Below are 19,026 nucleotides of genomic sequence, written 5' to 3'. Positions count from 1 at the left end.
GCAGCTGAATATGTGTGCGCTATATTATAACTGGTAATATTCTCTGTACGGCGCTGCGGAATATGTGTGCGCTATATAGTAACTGGTAATAATCTCTGTACAGTGCTGTGAAATATGTGTGCACTATATAAATAACTGGTAATAATATTCTCTGTTCAGCGCTGCGGAATATGTGTGCGCTATATAATAACTGGTAATAATAGTCTCTGTACAGCGCTGCGGAATATGTGTGCGCTATATAACTAACTGGTAATAATAGTCTCTGTACAGCGCTGCGGAATATGTGTGCGCTATATAATAACTGGTAATAATAATCTCTGTACAGCGCTGTGGAATATGTGTGCGCTATATAATATAACTGGTAATAATAGTCTCTGTACAGCGCTGCGAAATATGTGTGCGCTATATAATAACTGGTAATAATAGTCTCTGTATAGCACAGCGGAATATGTGTGTGCTATGTAATAACTGGTAATAATAATCTCTATACAGCGCTGCGGAATATGTGTGCGCTATATAATAACTGGTAATAATAATCTCTATACAGCGCTGCGGAATATGTGTGCGCTATATAATAACTGGTAATAATAGTCTCTGTACAGCGCTGTGGAATATGTGTGCGCTATATAATAACTTGTAATAATATAGGGTGACATTTATTAGAGATCGATGTTGGGTTTTTGGCGATTTTTATTGCAAAAACGGACGTTTTTTCATTTTTTCCCAAATCGACTATTTAATGGGTGGCGATTTTCTTTTTGCCGCTAATTCGCACTTTCTGAAGTGGCGATTTACAACATCGCATCCAGATGTTTTCCCATTGAAAAAGATACAAATCGCTAATTTAATGTCTGCCGCATTTGGAAATCGGCAGCAAAATGCGATTTAAAAAAAAAAAAAATAGACCAAGTAGAGGGTGGCGATTTGCTTAAAATCGCCAGCGTTTGAGCGTAGAAACGGTTAAATCTCTCACAGGTGACCCACATTGCACTTACTAACTCCCCTACATATACCCCCACATGATTATGGACACCTGTGAGGCTGTTTGAGATGGACATTTTGCAGAGTGGACTGGAGGTGCTAGCGTGTGAGCTGGGGCGTTTGGAGGAGCTACGCAGGAGGGATGATGCTGCCCACCAGATCCAGGTACCCCGACCACTCCGTGCTTCTCGTCGGTACCGTGCTAGGGCATACCTCCCAACAGTCCCGATTTCAGCGGGACAGTCCCGATTATCAGGGCCTGTCCCGCTGTCCCTCCTGCGGTCGGCAGTGTCCCGCGGTGAGGGGGGGCTGTTGGGAGTCCCCCCTGTCGGCTGCTAAACAGCGGGGAATAAACGCTGTGCGCATGCGCACAGCGTCTATTCCCGCAGCCAGGGTGCTGGGGGCATGGCTAGAGGCTCACAGAGCCTCTGGGTCATGCCCCCATAGCGGCAAAATGGGAGCATGGCCTCGCGGGAGAGCCGTGGGTATAGTCCACGCCCCCGAAATTAGGCCACACCCCCCGAAATTTCCGACGCGCCTCTGGCGCGAAGGAGCTGCGTCCCGCATCGACATTGCCAAAAGTTGGGAGGTATGCTAGGGTGTACCTGGACTCCCTCTCTGATCAACAGGTGGTGGACATGTTTAGGTTGAACCGACAGAACCTGTTGAACTTATATGAGCAGGTGAGAGATTATTTGGACCCTTGTGGGGGGGCCAACTATGCAGTGTCTGGGCTGAAGAAATTATTGTGTGCCCTCCACTTGTTTGCCACAGGCTCCACTCAGTCTGTGAGCTCATGGGCCTTGGGGGTGTCACAAGCCACTTTCTCTAAACATTTTTCTCAAGTGTTAAATGCATTAAAGAAGCTGTGGCGCACATATATCACATTCCTACGTTGTGAGTCCGAGTGGCAGGACCTGAAGGTGCCATTCTATCGGCTCTCAGCATTTCCAAATGTGCTGGGAGCCATAGACTGTACCCACATTGGGATTCGGGCCCCGCACGTGAGGGAGCATGTCCATGTGAATCGCAGGGGCAGACATTCCCTCAATGTGCAGGTGGTCTGCGATGCCAACCTCAGAATTCTCAGTGTGGTTGCAGGCTATCCCGGGAACTGCCATGATGCCTATATCCTGCGGCACTCAGCTCTCTGGGACCGTTTCCACAACCACACCATGCCAGAGGGCTGGCTACTTGGTAAGTCACTTACCACTGTTTACATGATGTTTGCTTACCTATGTCTTTACCTTTAACATCCATGTGTGGAACCTTCTAATCAAGAGTCATTTCTGTTGTAATTGTCTATACCAGCCCAGACAATATAGTATAGCCTGCCAGGGCCGGTGCAAGGAGCGCCCCAGGCGAGTCGGGGTGGGGGCGCCCCGATGCCGGGGGGGGGGGGTGGTACCTGTGTAAAAAACTTGCGTCCCCGGCGTCCCTGCAGTGCTGGAGCGTGCAGGGGTGTCCGTGCCGCCGAAGGAACCTGCGGCGCTGTCATTGTGTATAAGCTGGCCGCGGCCGGCGGGGTCCCTGCAGTGAATAGAAAATAACTAGCGCTTCCCGCGCCGCCGCGCGCATAGCGCTAGTTATTTTCTATTCACTGTAGGGACCCCGCCGGCCGCGGCCAGCTTATACACAATGACAGCGCCGCAGGTACCCCCGGCGGCACGGACACCCCTGCACACTCCAGCACTGCAGGGACACCGGGGACGCAAGTTTTTTACACAGGTACCACAGTTCGCTAACCCTCCATGCTGGGGGTGAGGGGCGAACTGCCGCCCTCCAGGTGCCGGCGCCCTAGGCAAATGCCTAGAGCTGCCTAGTGGTGGCGCCGGCCCTGTAGCCTGCTACTATTATGTGCAAATTACCAATTTACACGTTAGGTGACTCAGGATATAGGTGTCATTCGTGGCTCATGACACCTCTGCGGAACCCACAAAGCCCTGCACAGCACCGCTACAATGCTGCACATATTGCTACCCGCAATGAAGTGGAACGCACCTTTGGGGTGCTGAAAAGCCGATTTCGGTGTTTGGACAGGTCAGCAGGTACACCGCTATACCACCCTGCCAAAGTGGTTTTGGTTGTCCAGGCTTGCTGCATGCTGCATAACATACACTAGCTTTGGGTCAACCAAATTATGTAGATGTGGCCACTGCAGCAGTCGTGCAGGAAGCTCAAACTACTGATGTTGTAGTGCGAAGTACACGGAGGGGAGATGTGGTTCGTACACAGATGATCCTGCAGCATTTCACAGGTAATTTTTGTGTGTACAATGAATAGTAAAGGGGAACCTGTAACACACATACATTGTTAACATTACATTTTTTCCCTGTCCATGTTAATTGCCCAGAAGCAGACCAACAATAATGGCCAACACCTGCAAGCTGCCACACCACAGCATACTTTATGGCTGGCAACATGATAACACCTATAACAATGTCAAGTAAGTACTGTAGTTTTCTGTGTGTAAAAATGTTGGCAAATACAAATTAACATAGGCTTAATGGATGGAGGTGACATGGATCATTGATCTGAGTTGGTTGAAATGTAGCAAAACAAGTGGCGCCTACATGCAGTATGCAATTCCCAATGCTTATCCCCTTCAAATGTGACTATTTCCTTAAAATTCCATGACAAATAAGCACACACAACCCAAAGTCCCGTGGCTGCTAAAATGTCACTAGTTGACAATACATAATAGAACAGTGTGGGTAATCATTTGTAAAGAAGAATAACGTAATGTCTGCAATAGGCATGGAGTGGGTTAAACATCCAAGACTGTTGTGTGACCTAGGGAAGCATGTGACTCGGTGTTCCAATAAGAACTTAGGGAAGGGCAGTGTTAGCTGGGATATCAGGGCAGGAAAGGGAGGAGTATTTCTCTCTTTCCTGAAAGTTTTGACAAGAGTGGACCTGTCCTCCCTGGCTCTGTCACTAGGTAGGGAAGGGATTGTATTGCCATCTTGGCAATATTCTGGGAATATTGCTAAGGGATTGTCCTCCGGGCATCCCTCTTACACCTTTCCAATAGCGGGAGGTGGGAGCTTTTGTACCCCCCCTCCCCCGGCGCCCGACACGGCCGCCCGCTCGCTTTAGCTGCTGCGGGCGGCATGGTTGTTGGGGCTGCGGGTGGGCTCTTTGTGGCCTGACAGTGGCTCCCCCGTCCCCCACCCTCTCCCCTCTGGCTTACTCGCTGCGGTCTCCGCCCGGCGGCCAGTCACTGGCGGTGCCTCGGGCGGCTGGGCTGGATGGGGCAGGTGACGTCACGCGGCGCCGCCGCGTGTCATGTCCCCCAGACAGTGATGCCATGCCCGCGCTCCGGTCCCCGTGGCGGGCAGGGCTGGGGAGGATTGCGGCTGGGGGCATTAGCAGCTCACTGGCGGCCGGCCATTCGCGGTGCTCTGGGCGGCTGGGCTGGATGGGGCAGGTGACGTCACGCGGCACCGCCGCGTGTCATGTCCCCCAGACTGAGATGCCATGCCCGCGCTCCGGTCCCCGTGGCGGGCAGGGCTGGGGAGGTTTGCGGCTGGGGGGCATTAGCAGCTTCTGCCGTAGGGTCCCCTGACTCCTCCGGTTCCCGGCCGACGAGATAGCTGGCCGGTGCGTCCTGCCACGGGTGGTGCGCGAGGGGGAAGGGGGATGCTCTGCCTCAGGGGTTGGGGCCTGCATGGGGCTAGACATTTAGTCATATTTATATAAAGAGTGAGAGAGAGCGGGGTGGCTCAGTTACATTAGCCCCCTCCCTATGATGACAGGCACTCATCTAGTCCTGTTGGAGGGTATGTAATAGCTATCTCGAGACACAGCCTTCCTGCTTTATAAACCCATGGGCATTGGAGGGATGGTTTTAAGTGGAGTCTCACTCTCTTTATGCTTTGTGAATGAGTCCCCATTGCGGGCCGTGACTTGGTGAGCTTTTAAGGCGCAATCACAAGGCAATACCAACCTGTTGGTTTTTTCAGAGCATCGCCTGTTAGGTTTGTTTTAGACGGAGGTCACGGTTCACTCAGGGCAGGGCGGCTGCAGGCTCCGCTGGGGCATTGTGTGTGGTTTATCCGCATGTTGGCACAGTTCAGAGGGCACCTCTGGGAGGTGGTCTAGGAGGGGCACCCTGGATGGGAGCAGTGCTGCTGCCAATGCCGGGGTCTCCCCGGCCTCACTTTACCCCTCTCTCATGTCCGCGGCATCTGCGACGAGGGCACTGACACCTGTTCAGTATGCCTCGAAATACCCGATAGTTGGGTAGACCCCGCCCCATAGGGGTCCCAGTCTCCCTGTTGCCAGGGTGTTTCGGGACACGGGCCCTCAGCGGCTGGGATGATCGTGCATCCCCTCAGGGCTCTGTAAGGGGTAGGGCGCCTGGGGTCTCCCTAGGGCCCAATGTTGGGGCCACAGGCCTTTCTCTTTCATGTCCCCACAGATGTTGAGTCCCCACGGATATTCGGTGCAGAGGAGTCGGTTGTGGATGCTGACATCGAGAGTGATACTGAGGTTGGTACGTGGGCGTCTCCGCCTGGGTTTTTCAGGTGGGGTGTCTTCTAGCAGGGGTTTGAGCCTGTGTCACATTGCACTCCTGGGAGAGGAGTTGGCTTAAGTGACCGTCCGTAGGGCCCTGGGAATACGCGGCGGTCCTTCAGGTAGTGAGTGTGACCTGCAGGGGGCAAATTTAACAGGGTGACTTATCTACTTGTGCAGCCTAACTGGCGAGTCCAAGTAAGGCTTGGTGTTCCTGTCTTAATTAGCCCATCCGCAACCCTTTGTTATAGAGTTTTTAGTGAAGCAGTTCAGCTCAGGGACCATCATTCCCCAGGCATAGGCGTGCGCAGCACATTTCATTAGGGGGTGCACATTTCATTGGGGGGTGTCTTGCACGCCCATTGGGTGTGTCTGACACCACCAATCAGATGTGTCTACCATCAGCTATTGGCACTTGCTACAACATAAAACATCTCAGCCACACCATAATCTCCGGCCTATTTCAGTTTTAATCTTCTAATTACTCTGTGTAACAGTACATGAAAATAAAGTCCTAAACATATGTGACACAGTTATGTAGTGATATGACAATGGCCTAGTGCAAGTAGCAATGCAAAACACACCTACTTGATTGATGGGCACCTGTTTAATGTAATACCAGTTCTAAAGAGCAAACTTATATAAGGGTGGGCACAGCATTAGGGGGTGCCTGTGCACCCCTAACACTCTATATGCGCACACCTATGTCCCCAGGGCATTTCTTCAGGAACGTGAGTTTATTCTGCAGGCTAAATAGATTGCATAATATGATCGGGGAAGCTCAGTTTAAGCATCAAGTTATTTGGGAGCTTTAGCCCCTTACAAGTCGGATTAGCTATATCCTCGGGTACGAGATCTGTCATTTGCTTAGCAAAACTTCAATTAGGATATGCGAGGGAAGAGATTGTATAGATTGGCGGCAGAACGCATTGTGTAAGTGCGTGGGCAGAGCTGTGTTCTCCCATGGAAATATCCCCTTACAATGTTTACAGCGTGCCGGGCTCTGTCACGGACATATACCCGGAGCAGGGGTCATTTAAATCAAAATAATCGCTTCCCTAATGTGTCGCAAGCAGCGATATAAGGAAAGGCACAATTTCTAGCATGACAGTAATTGTCATCAGTTTCAAGTATAATATTCCAGTCATACTCCTAAGGCTCATTGGCTGCTGTGACCAAAATGAGTTTTGGTGGGCATACGCGTCCAGTTGGTTTTAAATAAGGATTTTTAAATCCGAGACAGCAATCTGTGGGGGCGCGCGGATGTGTCCACATGCATCTTGGTTTTACTGTGCCATGCTCGGCACACCTTGGACTCTGCAAAGTCACGCTTTGTGATTTTTTCTAATAAATTTCACCTCTAATCTATTACTTTATTAACGGCTGCGAACACTTTTCAGAGTCCATCCACTTGCTACATGTGGAAAAACGGCTAAGCCGTGTTTTACATGTTGTGACAAATTGAGGAAGGGTGCCGGGATGTGTGTGGACACATCTGTATGTTCCCCGTAACGCGCCACGTAAATCACTGCTGCCATTAAAATAGCAAAGATGCCTGAATAAATAAATTGGGATTATCTCACCTTTAGCCGGTGATTCACTGGCATTAGCGATCGGATCTGCTGTTGGGGAGGCGAGGAATACTTCATCGGCAAAGGCTTGCCGATGGGGTGTTCCATTTCCCGCGCATGTCGCAATAGGTTACGCACCTTTTCCACTGGGGCGTGGAGGTGTCCTTGTTTGGGGGCTGGATTTCTCACTACCTTAAGGATTTGCTGTGTGTCGGCCCTGCTTATTCTGAGTGCTGCGCTAGGCTCATTTCAGTCTTGGGGCAGATTATAATGGCATATGGTGTGATACCCATGTGTCACTTGTTTGCCTCTCACCAGTAAGGGCCACTGCGGACATGGCCTAAACCCATCACCTTAATTGCTTTTCTGCTGTAAATGGGTGGAACCTGGTCGTGGGGTGCCCCGTTCTAGGGGTCTTTAAAGGGGCGGGTTCTAGCTGGCCCTAGTAGTGTCAATCCAAAGCTGCAGCTACCATGGATGCGCCCCCTCTTATTCACTGCTACGATATGTGGGACTTTGCGCTGACTCTGTTTATGGGACCCTTGCGCCGTCTTGTATTTTCCATGGGGCCCTTAATATCCTTAATGGTGTTTCCTTCTATGACTCGCGCTGCTTTAGTGTTAAGTGCGTTTTTAGACTAGGTTTTCAGCGTACTGTGGTTTAGAATTAGCCGATCCAGGGCGGATCAGGCAGCCAGGGGCAGATGGTTTCCTTGGGTCTTGTGGTGCCCTGGGCCATCCGTCCTGTGACCATGACGAACAGTTATACACTGGTCGGACCTTTCTCGGAGGGCTCTTGGCTGCTGCATTTACCAGTTCACAGTGCGCTGTGATAATTAATTGTCGCTTGGCAGAATTGGGTTTCTCCCCTCTGGAATTCGGGAACCCATTAATTCCGCATGGGGGCTGTCACGTCTCCCGTGACTGCCAGGGCAAACATTAAATCCTTAGGGAGATGGCGCTTGGCAAATTAAAGGTAGTACATTAGGCCTCACCTGCTGCGCTGCAGGTCCTTGCGCTGTGTATGCCTGTGTTTGATTGATGTAATTTGTTTATTCCCCAATCCTTGTCCATCCTACTCGGGGATTAGCTACGCTCTGCTGTTGGGCCAGCGTCCGGAGTTTTCTCGCTTTTTGCCTTAACTGACGAACTGAATTCGATCACTCTGATTCGGCTATAGTCTCAATTAAGAGTTCCTCAGCAGGTCCAGTCGTTTTTTCTCCGGCCGAGTACACCCCGTTGTCCTTATTCCCATCCATTACCTTGACCTCCCCCCCCCTGTTTGTATCTTTCCCTCCTTGTTTCCTGGTATGGCTTCAATTGGTATTGGAGCATGTCTTTAACCCCTTCCCGACATTTGACGTACATTTACGTCATGGTCGGGAAGTACTTCCCGACACATGGCATAAATGTACGTCATGAGTTCTAACTGTCACCGCGTCTATAGACGCGGTGACAGTTTGGAGATGTCTGCTGTCCCTGACAGCAGACATCCCCCCTCGCTGCCCAGGGGGGGCAGGGATGCCCCCCCCGGTCGGCGATCGCTGTGATTGGCTGTTCAAATGTGAACAGTCAATCACAGCGTTTCCTGTGTTACCGGCGGCTAAGCCGCTCGGTAACACAGTGATCAGTGGTGATCGGTGCTGTTAAGTACAGCACCGATCGCCAGCACCCCCTCCCACCCACCCGGCAGCTCACCCGGCAGCTCACCCGGCTGTCCCTCCTTCCGGCAGCCGCAGTGCACGCAGCGCTTCCCCCCTCCCACCCCCCCGCCAGCTGCAGCACAAATAAAAGAAATAAAATACATAAAATGAGATGTAAATGTTCTGAATTATATATATATATATATATATATGTGTGTATATATATATATGTGTGTATATATATATACACATATATATATATACACATATATATATGTGTATATATATATATATATATACACATATATATATATATATATACATATATACACATATATATATGTGTATATATATATATATATATATATATATATGACAGTTTAAAACCATGACGTATATATACGTCTTCGGTCGGGAAGTACCTCCCGACCATGACGTATATATATACGTCATATGTCGGGAATATCTTTCTATCTTTCTATCTATCTGTCTATATATATATATATATATATATATATATATATATATATATATATATATATATATATATATATATATATATATATATATATAGACAGATAGATAGAAAGATAGAAAGATATTCCCGACATATGACGTATATATATACGTCATGGTCGGGAGGTACTTCCCGACCGAAGACGTATATATACGTCATGGTTTTAAACTGTCACCGCGTCTATAGACGCGGTGACAGTTTGGAGATGTCTGCTGACAGCAGACATCCCCCCTCGCGGCGATCGCTGCGATTGGCTGTTCAAATGTGAACAGCCAATTGCAGCGTTTTCTGTGTTACCGACGGCTAAGCCGCTCGGTAACACAGTGATCGGTGGTGATCGGTGCTGTTAAGTACAGCACCGATCACCACCGATCGCCAGCCCCCCCCCTCCCACCCGGCAGCCCCCCCTCCCTCCCACCCACCCGGCTGCCGCAGCGTCAGCACCCCTCCCACCCCCCCACCAGCCGCAGCGCCAGCCCCCCTCCCAAAGCTGGTGAGCAAAATGGGGTCACATGTGGGGGGGTTCCACTGTATTGGTGCTTCGGGGGTCTTGCTAATGCGACATAGCACCCACCATTCATTCCACCACCAAATATCACTCCTTCCCTTCTGAGTCTTGCCATGCACCCAAATGGTATTTTTTCGTCAGATGTGAGGCATTGCCGTACTCGGGAGAAATTGGGGCACAGATTTTGGGGTGCTTTGTCTCCTTCATTCCTTGTGAAAATGAAAAATTTTGAGCCAGAACTGCATTTTTGTGTAAAAAATTACATTTTTTTACACAAAAATGCAGATCTGGCTCAAAATTTTTCATTTTCACAAGGAATGAAGGAGACAAAGCACCCCAAAATCTGTGCCCCAATTTCTCCCGAGTATGGCAATGCCTCACATGTGACCAAAAAATACCAGTTGGGTGCATGGCAGGACTCAGAAGGGAAGGAGTGATATTTGGATTTTGCAGCACAGATTCTGGTTGAATGACCCCTGAAGCACCCATACAGTGGAACCCCCCCACAAGTGACCCCATTTTGCAAACTACACCCTTTAGGGAATTCATCTAGGGGTATAGTGTACATTTCAAACCCCCAGGGGTTTCACCAATTTTGATACAACTGATCTGTGAAAATGAAAAATTAAATTTTTTCATTTTCACAGCCCAGTTGTATCAAAATTGGTGAAACCCCTGGGGGTTTGAAATGTACACTATACCCCTAGATGAATTCCCTGAAGGGTGTAGTTTGCAAAATGGGGTCACTTGTGGGGGAGGTTCCTAACTTTTAGCATCTTATGGTGCCTAGAAACCTACATGGTGCCTAAAAAATAATCTCATAAAAAGGAGGCTCCAAAATCAAGTAGGTGCTCCTTCTATTTTGAAGCCTGTGGTTTGGTCAACGTGCACACTAGGGCCACATATAGGATATTTATGAAAACAAAAGAATTAGGGGAATCAATTTTTAGTCACATTTCTCTAGTAAAATGTACTGTGTTCCTTAGAAAAATTTATTAAAATTGCAAATCTGCAAAAAAAATGAAATTTTGAAATTTCACCTACACTTTGTTTTAATTCCTGTGAAACACCTAAAGGGTTAACAAACTTCCAAAATGCTGTTTTGAATACTGTGAGGGGTGCAGTTTTTGAAATGGCATCATTTATGGGGGTGTCTCACATACAAGTCCCTCAAAGTCACATCAGAACTGAACTGGTCCCTAAAAAAATCAGTGTTTGAAATTTTCTTGAAAATTTGAAAATTTGCTATTCATATTGTAAGCCTCCTAGTGTCCAAAAAAATTAAAAGGAAGTTGAAATAATGATGGAAACATAAAGTAGACATATGGTCTATGTTAGTTATTAACTATTTTGAGTGGTATGATTATTTGTCTCACAAGCAGAAAATTTTACATTTTGCAAATTGCTAAATTTTCCATTTTTTTCCGACATTTTGGTATTTTTCACAAAAAAACACAGACTGTATCGACGAAAATTTACCACTAACTTGAAGTACAATGTGTCACGAAAAAACAATCTCAAAATCATTGGGATAAGTAAAAGCAAAAAAAAGTTATCCCCACTTAAGTGATACATGTCAGATTTGAAAAAAAGGGCTCTGTCAGGAAGGCAAAAACATGCTGTGTCAGGAAGGGGTTAAGCACCAAAATTGTGCTGCAACAGAAATATTTATTTTCTTTTTTGGCAGATCCTCCTTTAATATAATACTCCTGCCCCCCCCCCCCCCTTTACAATTTCTAATTTGTGGGTGGGGTGCGATAGGATCAGAGTATGAATAGTTGGGCATTTCCTTTGTGGATTAGGCAGCTGGCTGGGCCTCAGCTGGGGCGGGCCGGTTTGCAAATTCTCCATGTTGGTCTGGTGGCTTGGAGTCCGGGGGCTGTACTGGCGTGAATGTGAGGCGTTCCTTGAGGTGAACGTCCGCCAGTAAGGGTTGCCTGAAGTCCTGGTACTTCATCTGGGAGGCAACGATCTCGGGAAAATGTCCCAATTGGAGCTGTGGGCCCTGATCTTGAGTGATCTTGCCGCCATGAATACAGCTGGGTGGTCTGCACCCTGGTTGGTCATTTGTTGTTCCCCGGCTCCGTTTGAGAACTGCTAGGAATAGTATGGTGTTTGGGAAGGCTCGGAAGCAGCTTAACTCAGCTGTGGCATGGTGGGTTATAGCAGCCAGAGGTGCTGTTGTCCCACAAGAGAGGATAAGTAGTGACATCATATCTTCCGGCCTGCTGGGGTGCGTTTTGGTTAGGGATGGTTTTGTGCTTTTTTGGAGGATCTGTTTCTGGTTATAGCTCAGTTGCGTTTGGTTGGTGGCGGGGCGGGGATTCTGCGATCAGAGTCCCCGCTTTGGCGGGAAAGAACGGCAGGTTAATAGAATTACTTCTTATTCAAATGATGATGCTACGTATATGTTTGCTTTTCGGTGCGCTCGCCTCTCATTGGCTTAGGCCTTCGCTCGACCACCCGCTCGGGGGGCAGCGACCCCACCCGGATGGGTGGGTAGTCAATGCAGTAGGTCGAGCGGATACCGCTTGTTAGGGTAGGCTTGATTTCGTATGCAGATTGTGTGGGTGGAGTTTAGTTAATTAGCCGTTCTTTCTGGGCCACCATTAATTAATTATTAATAAATTAATCTAGCTTAAAAGTGCTAAAATAAATCAGCTAACAACTTCTGCCAAATCTAAGTCTCTGAGTCTTTATTTCAGGTTTAGTTCGTAAGTTTTGAAATGTGATGTATATACATGCTAGAGGTCACACACATCAGATGCTAGGATGTTTAGAATAACGTAATGTCTGCAATAGGCATGGAGTGGGTTAAACATCCAAGACTGTTGTGTGACCTAGGGAAGCATGTGACTCGGTGGTCCAATAAGGACTTAGGGAAGGGCAGTGTTAGCTGGGATATCAGGGCAGGAAAGGGAGGAGTATTTCTCTCTTTCCTGAAAGTTTTCCCGCCCTCCCTCCCTTGTGTTATTATGGTTGGGTGGGTGTTAATCGCGTTGGCTGATAGGCGGGAAAGAACGGCAGGTTAATAGAATTACTTCTTATTCAATTGATGATGCTACGTATATGTTTGCTTTTCGGTGCGCTCGCCTCTCATTGGCTTAGGCCTTCGCTCGACCACCCGCTCGGGGGGCAGCGACCCCACCCGGATGGGTGGGTAGTCAATGCAGTAGGTCGAGCGGATACCGCTTGTTAGGGTAGGCTTGATTACGTATGCAGATTGTGTGGGTGGAGTTTAGTTAATTAGCCGTTCTTTCTGGGCCACCATTAATTAATTATTAATAAATTAATCTAGCTTAAAAGTGCTAAAATAAATCAGCTAACAACTTCTGCCAAATCTAAGTCTCCGAGTCTTTATTTCAGGTTTAGTTCGTAAGTTTTGAAATGTGATGTATATACATGCTAGAGGTCACACACATCAGATGCTAGGATGTTTAGAATAACGTAATGTCTGCAATAGGCATGGAGTGGGTTAAACATCCAAGACTGTTGTGTGACCTAGGGAAGCATGTGACTCGGTGGTCCAATAAGGACTTAGGGAAGGGCAGTGTTAGCTGGGATATCAGGGCAGGAAAGGGAGGAGTATTTCTCTCTTTCCTGAAAGTTTTCCCGCCCTCCCTCCCTTGTGTTATTATGGTTGGGTGGGTGTTAATCGCGTTGGCTGATAGGCGGGAAAGAACGGCAGGTTAATAGAATTACTTCTTATTCAAATGATGATGCTACGTATATGTTTGCTTTTCGGTGCGCTCGCCTCTCATTGGCTTAGGCCTTCGCTCGACCACCCGCTCGGGGGGCAGCGACCCCACCCGGATGGGTGGGTAGTCAATGCAGTAGGTCGAGCGGATACCGCTTGTTAGGGTAGGCTTGATTACGTATGCAGATTGTGTGGGTGGAGTTTAGTTAATTAGCCGTTCTTTCTGGGCCACCATTAATTAATTATTAATAAATTAATCTAGCTTAAAAGTGCTAAAATAAATCAGCTAACAACTTCTGCCAAATCTAAGTCTCCGAGTCTTTATTTCAGGTTTAGTTCGTAAGTTTTGAAATGTGATGTATATACATGCTAGAGGTCACACACATCAGATGCTAGGATGTTTATGACAACAAGTTTGCTGGATGCAAATAATTTTTACTTGCTGAAACATTTAGGCATAGGCCATACCATATAAAAAATGTTCATGAACATTCACTGCATGAGTGAAGGAAAAAAAGAAAGAACATGATACACATGTAAATGCAAACAACATTATTTATTTTTGAATACAGGCCGGGTATTAGCACCCTTACCACTAGTGGCACCACCACCCCTAGTACGGACACTACGCCGTGGGGGACCCACTCATGGGTGTGGAGGACACACTACTACTTTGGGTAGATGTGGTTTGGTGCTGACCTAACAAACTAGTAGCACTGAGGCTGGGTTGCGTTTGTAGGGACATCAACGCAGTTGTTTGGCCATTAATAGCTTGGGTCTGTTCAACCATATTGGCATTTAGTGATCTAAAATTAGTAGTTTGGCCCTGAATGGCCTGGCCAATTTCTGCTAAGCGTGTGTCTAATGTGGAGACAAGACGAATTTGTGTCCCTACATTAGCCCACACACTTTGAGAAATTCGTCTCATTTGCAGAGCTATGTTACGCACATACCCCTTAACGGTTTCTAGTTGGGTGGTCTGCACCTCCATAAAAGCTAGTTGTTTCCCCTTGAAAAGATGGATGGATTGCGCCAACTCCTCTGCACTAGTGGGGGTGTTGGTGGCTGCAATGATTGGGGGCTGCTGCCTATGTGACTGCGTATAGGGGGCCTCATTGACTGGGTGTGCTTGGTTTTGTGCAGGTTCCAACGATGGCACCGTCTCAAGGATGATATCACTCATGTCGTCCATATTTTGCATGGGATCCGTAGGTTCAGGCATCGGTTGTGAAGGACCTACAAATGAGAAAAGAGTGGTAAGTATGCTATGCAGATTGGTGTATGGTGGGTCATGTTACCTTAGTTGGAATGGTTAGGTGTTGCTCATGCATTATGCATTGGCACAGGCTACTGTGGTGGCGCCAGCCATGTGTGAAATGTGCAATGTGTTTGTGTAACAGTATGATATCTCACCTGCAGACTGGACAGTGTGAACAATCGGATGTGGCTGATGTTGCTCAACAGCAGGCTGGGACTCCAGAGATGGAGCTGTTTGAAAGAAGAAGACATTTTCCATAATTATCATTTGCACCTAACTGTCACTTTTTCAAATATGCTGATAAAAACTTTACCTAAATCAAACTTTTTTACTCTGATATGATTACATAAGGAATGTGAAGACTTTGAACTGAAGTGGTTATTTCAGTATTATGACTGTGAACAATATTTTTAATCCACTTGCTAATAACAGGAAAGACCATCAGATTACACATGTAAAAGTGACTGTAAAGTGCTTTTCCAACTACCCAGAGGATTGATATGGATTAACAATCAAGTACACTGCAGCCCTACAGTGATTAGGACAGCACATATTAATTGGATCTGTGGAACTACATAACCCAGCAAAATGCAGAGTCCATTATTTATCAATGCAAGCTAGCAAAATGTGATTTTGCTGGGATATGTAGTTCCACACACAGCAATCTTTTGGACACATAAAGCATAGCACCATAATAGCATGCCCACATGACATAGCAAAATGTGTAGTTGACATGTGTGGACACTTACCAGTTGGCGGTGGAGTGGGGGGCCTGTCTGTGTCAGCAATGTGGATGCCGGGAAGCACCTCTGGTGGGATTATTCGGCGTAGCAGCCTCTCATAGGCCTTAAAGCGGACTTCCTGCCTAGGGCCACCTCCTGTGCGACAGGCCTCTTTCTTCTCCAGGGCAAGCTTGGCTTTGAGGAGGCGCTTGATGTCATTATATTGTTTTTTGAAGTTGCGCACACTCCTCTTGTGTGTGCTGACTGCATTTACCGCGGAGGTGATATTGTCCCACATCCCCTTTCTTGCCACACTTGTGCGGTGATGGTGAGGACCAAGTAGGCGGTCATACAGGGGCAAGAGTGCACGCACCAGGGCCATATTCTCCTCATATGAGAACCTGACTTTCCTCCCACTAGCTGTACGAGCTGCATTATCCTCCTCCTCCTCCAAATTTTCAGCCTCACCCTCTTCCTCTCCTCCTGTCCTGCTTCTTCCCCCAGCACCTCCAAGTCTGCTTTATCTTCCTCCTGCACAGGCCAGTCCACCTCTGAGAAATCCCCCTCTTGCAGCTCCTCCTCTGTGTGCCTGGCACTCTGTTCCTCCTGTGAGGACACATGGCTTGTGCCTGCTTCCTCCTCATCCTCCATAGCCACCTGCTCAGCTTCCACCATGTGGCCTCTCCCTGGCGCAGCTCTTGCTGGGAGCATGCTGGCTCTCCCTGTCCTGCCTCTGGCAGTGCTGCCTCTCACTCCCCTACCTCTCCCAGTGGTTGGGGTATTTGGGCCCAAGCTGGCTGTCCCTCTGCCTCCTCTGCACCTTATGACTGCTCCTCTCCTCTCCATCTCAAACGCCTTACTCCCTTTCAAAGGGTAAAATGGCGTCTGCGCCCATTTATATAGGGGGTGTGATGCGTATTGCAAGGGACTAAGGTGGGCCAATAGGTTAGCATGTTGTATGGGCTGATCAGGTGTATTGGTGTAAATCGCATTGCGGTTGGCCGCAAATATGCACATGACCTAACCTGGAAATCGCACTTTTATGGCGTATTACATCGACTCAATTCGCACCTTATCGCGGTCTATCGACATTTATCACACTTTTGAGGCGGCATTGCGCCAGCCATTCAATACGCGATTTCTGGGAAAAAAATGCGATTTTAAAAAATGGCGATACACGGCGATTTGAGTTAAAATCGCATTTTCTGAAAAACAGTCAACACAATAAATCTCGCCCGTAATGTGCTAGCATGGGTGCAATATAGCAGGCCTGCCTAGCGTTTAGTGTTACACATGACATAATACTATAATAATATATTGAGCAGAAGGGCTGTGTACTGCCATCTGGTGGCTGAAGACATTCTGCAGTTTTCTTTTCTTTGTACATGGTGAGCCTCATTTGTTCACATTGAGCGACAGAGGGTTATATTACTGAAGCCCCACTAGAAAATATTGTGGAAATATCGTTCAGAAAGGGGATTCTGAGCGATATCTTTCACAATATCCTCTAGTGTGTACACTCAATATCATTAACTATGCCCACTCCCGCATGCTGTTAATGATGATTAGGGGGAAATTTAACATAGGTGTATTTGTATCCAGAAATACACTTATTTTTGACATTTACTATGCCGAAAATATGGCAATTCGTATTCGTATTGATGTGCTATCAATACGAATACAAATTGCCGTATTTTTGGAATAGCAAATGTCAAAAATAAGTGTATTTCTGGATACAAATACACCTATTTTTTTACAAATTTCCTGTAGTAACTTTCCCCCTTAATGTCTGTTGAACATGCAGGACAAATGATCTGCATGTCTAGTGCGTCCCGGTGATACATACCTCCCAACTTTCTTGTCCCCGGACTCGGGACAGTGCTGATCCGCACCTTCGGTGCGTGGCCTAATTTAGTGGGCGTGGCCTATTTTGCCGCTATGGGGGCATGACCCAGAGGCTCTGTGAGCCTCTAGCCATGCCCCCTGGCTGTGGGAATAGACGCTGTGCGCATACGCACAGCATTTATTCCCCGCTGCTTAGCAGCCGACAGGGGGGACTCCCAACAGCCCCCCCTCACCGCGGGACACTGCCGCCCGCGGGTGGGACAGCGGGACAGGCCCTAATAATCGGGACTGTCCCGCTAAAATAGGGACTGTTGGGAGGTATGGTGATATCAGATATTGTTCAGTGTGTATGGCTTTACACACAATATCTGCCACCTGCAGTTGACATAGTTAGATATATCGGCATCAGCCAGGCGGGCTAGTGGTTACCGGGGATTAACTCATGGACAGAGTCACTGGTCACTAGCACTATCAGCCTGTTTTCTAGCACTGTAAGTGTCTGATTTGGCAGCTTGTCTGCCTCTGTGACCTGTCTGCCTTCTCTTCTAGCACTGTCTGTGTGTGTCTAACCTGTCACTGTCCTCTAGCACTGTCAGTGTCTCTGTCTGATCTGCCAGCCTGTCTTCTAGCTCTGTCTGTGTGTGTCTGACCAGTCACTGTCCTCTAGCACTATCAGTGTGTAACGCTGTCTTCGTTCCGGACTTTAAGATGTTACACGTAAGTGCCTCCACCCCAAGCTTTGAGGTTGTGTATTGGATACCTATATATATATGGGTATCGGTAGATGGGCGAGCTTGGGGAATCGCCCGTTGAGATGTATGATCCTTTAACCAAAGATCGCTATCACACAACAATAATCATACTACACTTTAACATAGTAAATACACACCAAATAACTTAGCGGAAACAACGGCGTAGACATCCAACACAGGTATTTTTATTATACTGGAACGTAGCTTGTATCCACTCCGTCCGAATTCTGGAATGTCTCAGATAAATATAACAATTATACAATCCTACCTTATTGGTTATCATCAAGAACAACGGAGAGTATATACTTCCGCTAACTTATACTCTAAACAGGTATACTCATGTTTTATAACAAAAATCAATCATATTACCACTTCACAACTAAATATTATTATTGCGCAATAATGGTGTAATAAGGTGCTCGTATGACTACCTTACTAATATTCCCTTCCTTCTACAGGGCCTTCGGTATCTAAAACCTACTCCTTATGTCGGTAAGTATAACTCAAGAACAATTCTATAATAAACCCTTACTGATATAATATCCTTTACACTACTAATACTCTACGGAGTTAATCTGCAACACTGTTCATTCAACTAACCCCAACGCTGTCCATATAAGTGCCCTTTTTATTTAGTTCTGCAAGCTTTCACTGTGCACAGACTCTTGTAGATGGGTACCATGAATCCTTGTACTAGTGGGAGGATGAGTTATATTCCTAGTATGACCAATCTTCTGTCTGTACTGAACGGAGCGGCATTGACGGTAGAGTATTCTGTGGGTGTCCCCTGACCTTTAGTCGGGTTTAGCCCGCCTCCAAGTAGTAGTCACTTGATGGCTATAACAGTGAGCACTTGAACTAACTCGTTCCTTGGCTGTCCCTAGGGTCAATATTAGGGGCGTCCCCTGACATTAGTCGGGTTTAGCCCGCGTGCAGAAGCTACCTACTGAAGCCTTATACTCCCCATGTGGGTTGCAATTGTCCTGGACTAGTAGTATGCTCTTTCTGCAGCTGT

General features: G+C 47.5%; 1 protein-coding gene across 1 annotated transcript; it reads right to left on the bottom strand.

Annotated features, from left to right (window-relative positions):
* Window positions 1-13,975: 13,975 nt before the first annotated feature.
* LOC146043145 (uncharacterized) lies at window positions 13,976-17,019 on the bottom strand. The gene is made up of 3 exons (XM_083163588.1): window positions 15,442-17,019; window positions 14,848-14,922; window positions 13,976-14,670 (listed from the first exon to the last, which is right to left on the bottom strand). The coding sequence occupies exons 1-3, from the start codon at window positions 15,794-15,796 to the stop codon at window positions 14,060-14,062; spliced, it is 1,041 nt and encodes a 346-aa protein (XP_083019714.1). The 5' UTR covers window positions 15,797-17,019; the 3' UTR covers window positions 13,976-14,059.
* Window positions 17,020-19,026: the final 2,007 nt, after the last annotated feature.

The sequence above is a fragment of the Crinia signifera genome, chromosome 19, assembly GCF_055691185.1.
Source record: "Crinia signifera chromosome 19, ASM5569118v1, whole genome shotgun sequence".
Lineage (NCBI taxonomy): Eukaryota > Metazoa > Chordata > Amphibia > Anura > Myobatrachidae > Crinia > Crinia signifera.
The sequence above is the reverse complement of the archived record's forward strand: the minus strand, read 5'-3'. Positions and strand labels throughout refer to the sequence as shown.

Coding starts and splice junctions, on each gene's coding strand:
- LOC146043145 (XM_083163588.1), bottom strand. CDS start 15,796: ATGGCCCTGGTGCGTGCACTCTTGCCCCTGTATGACCGCCTACTTGGT. Junction 14,923..15,441: donor CCCCACTCCACCGCCAACTG/GTAAGTGTCCAC, acceptor TCTTTCAAACAG/CTCCATCTCTGGAGTCCCAG. Junction 14,671..14,847: donor TCACACTGTCCAGTCTGCAG/GTGAGATATCAT, acceptor TCTCATTTGTAG/GTCCTTCACAACCGATGCCT.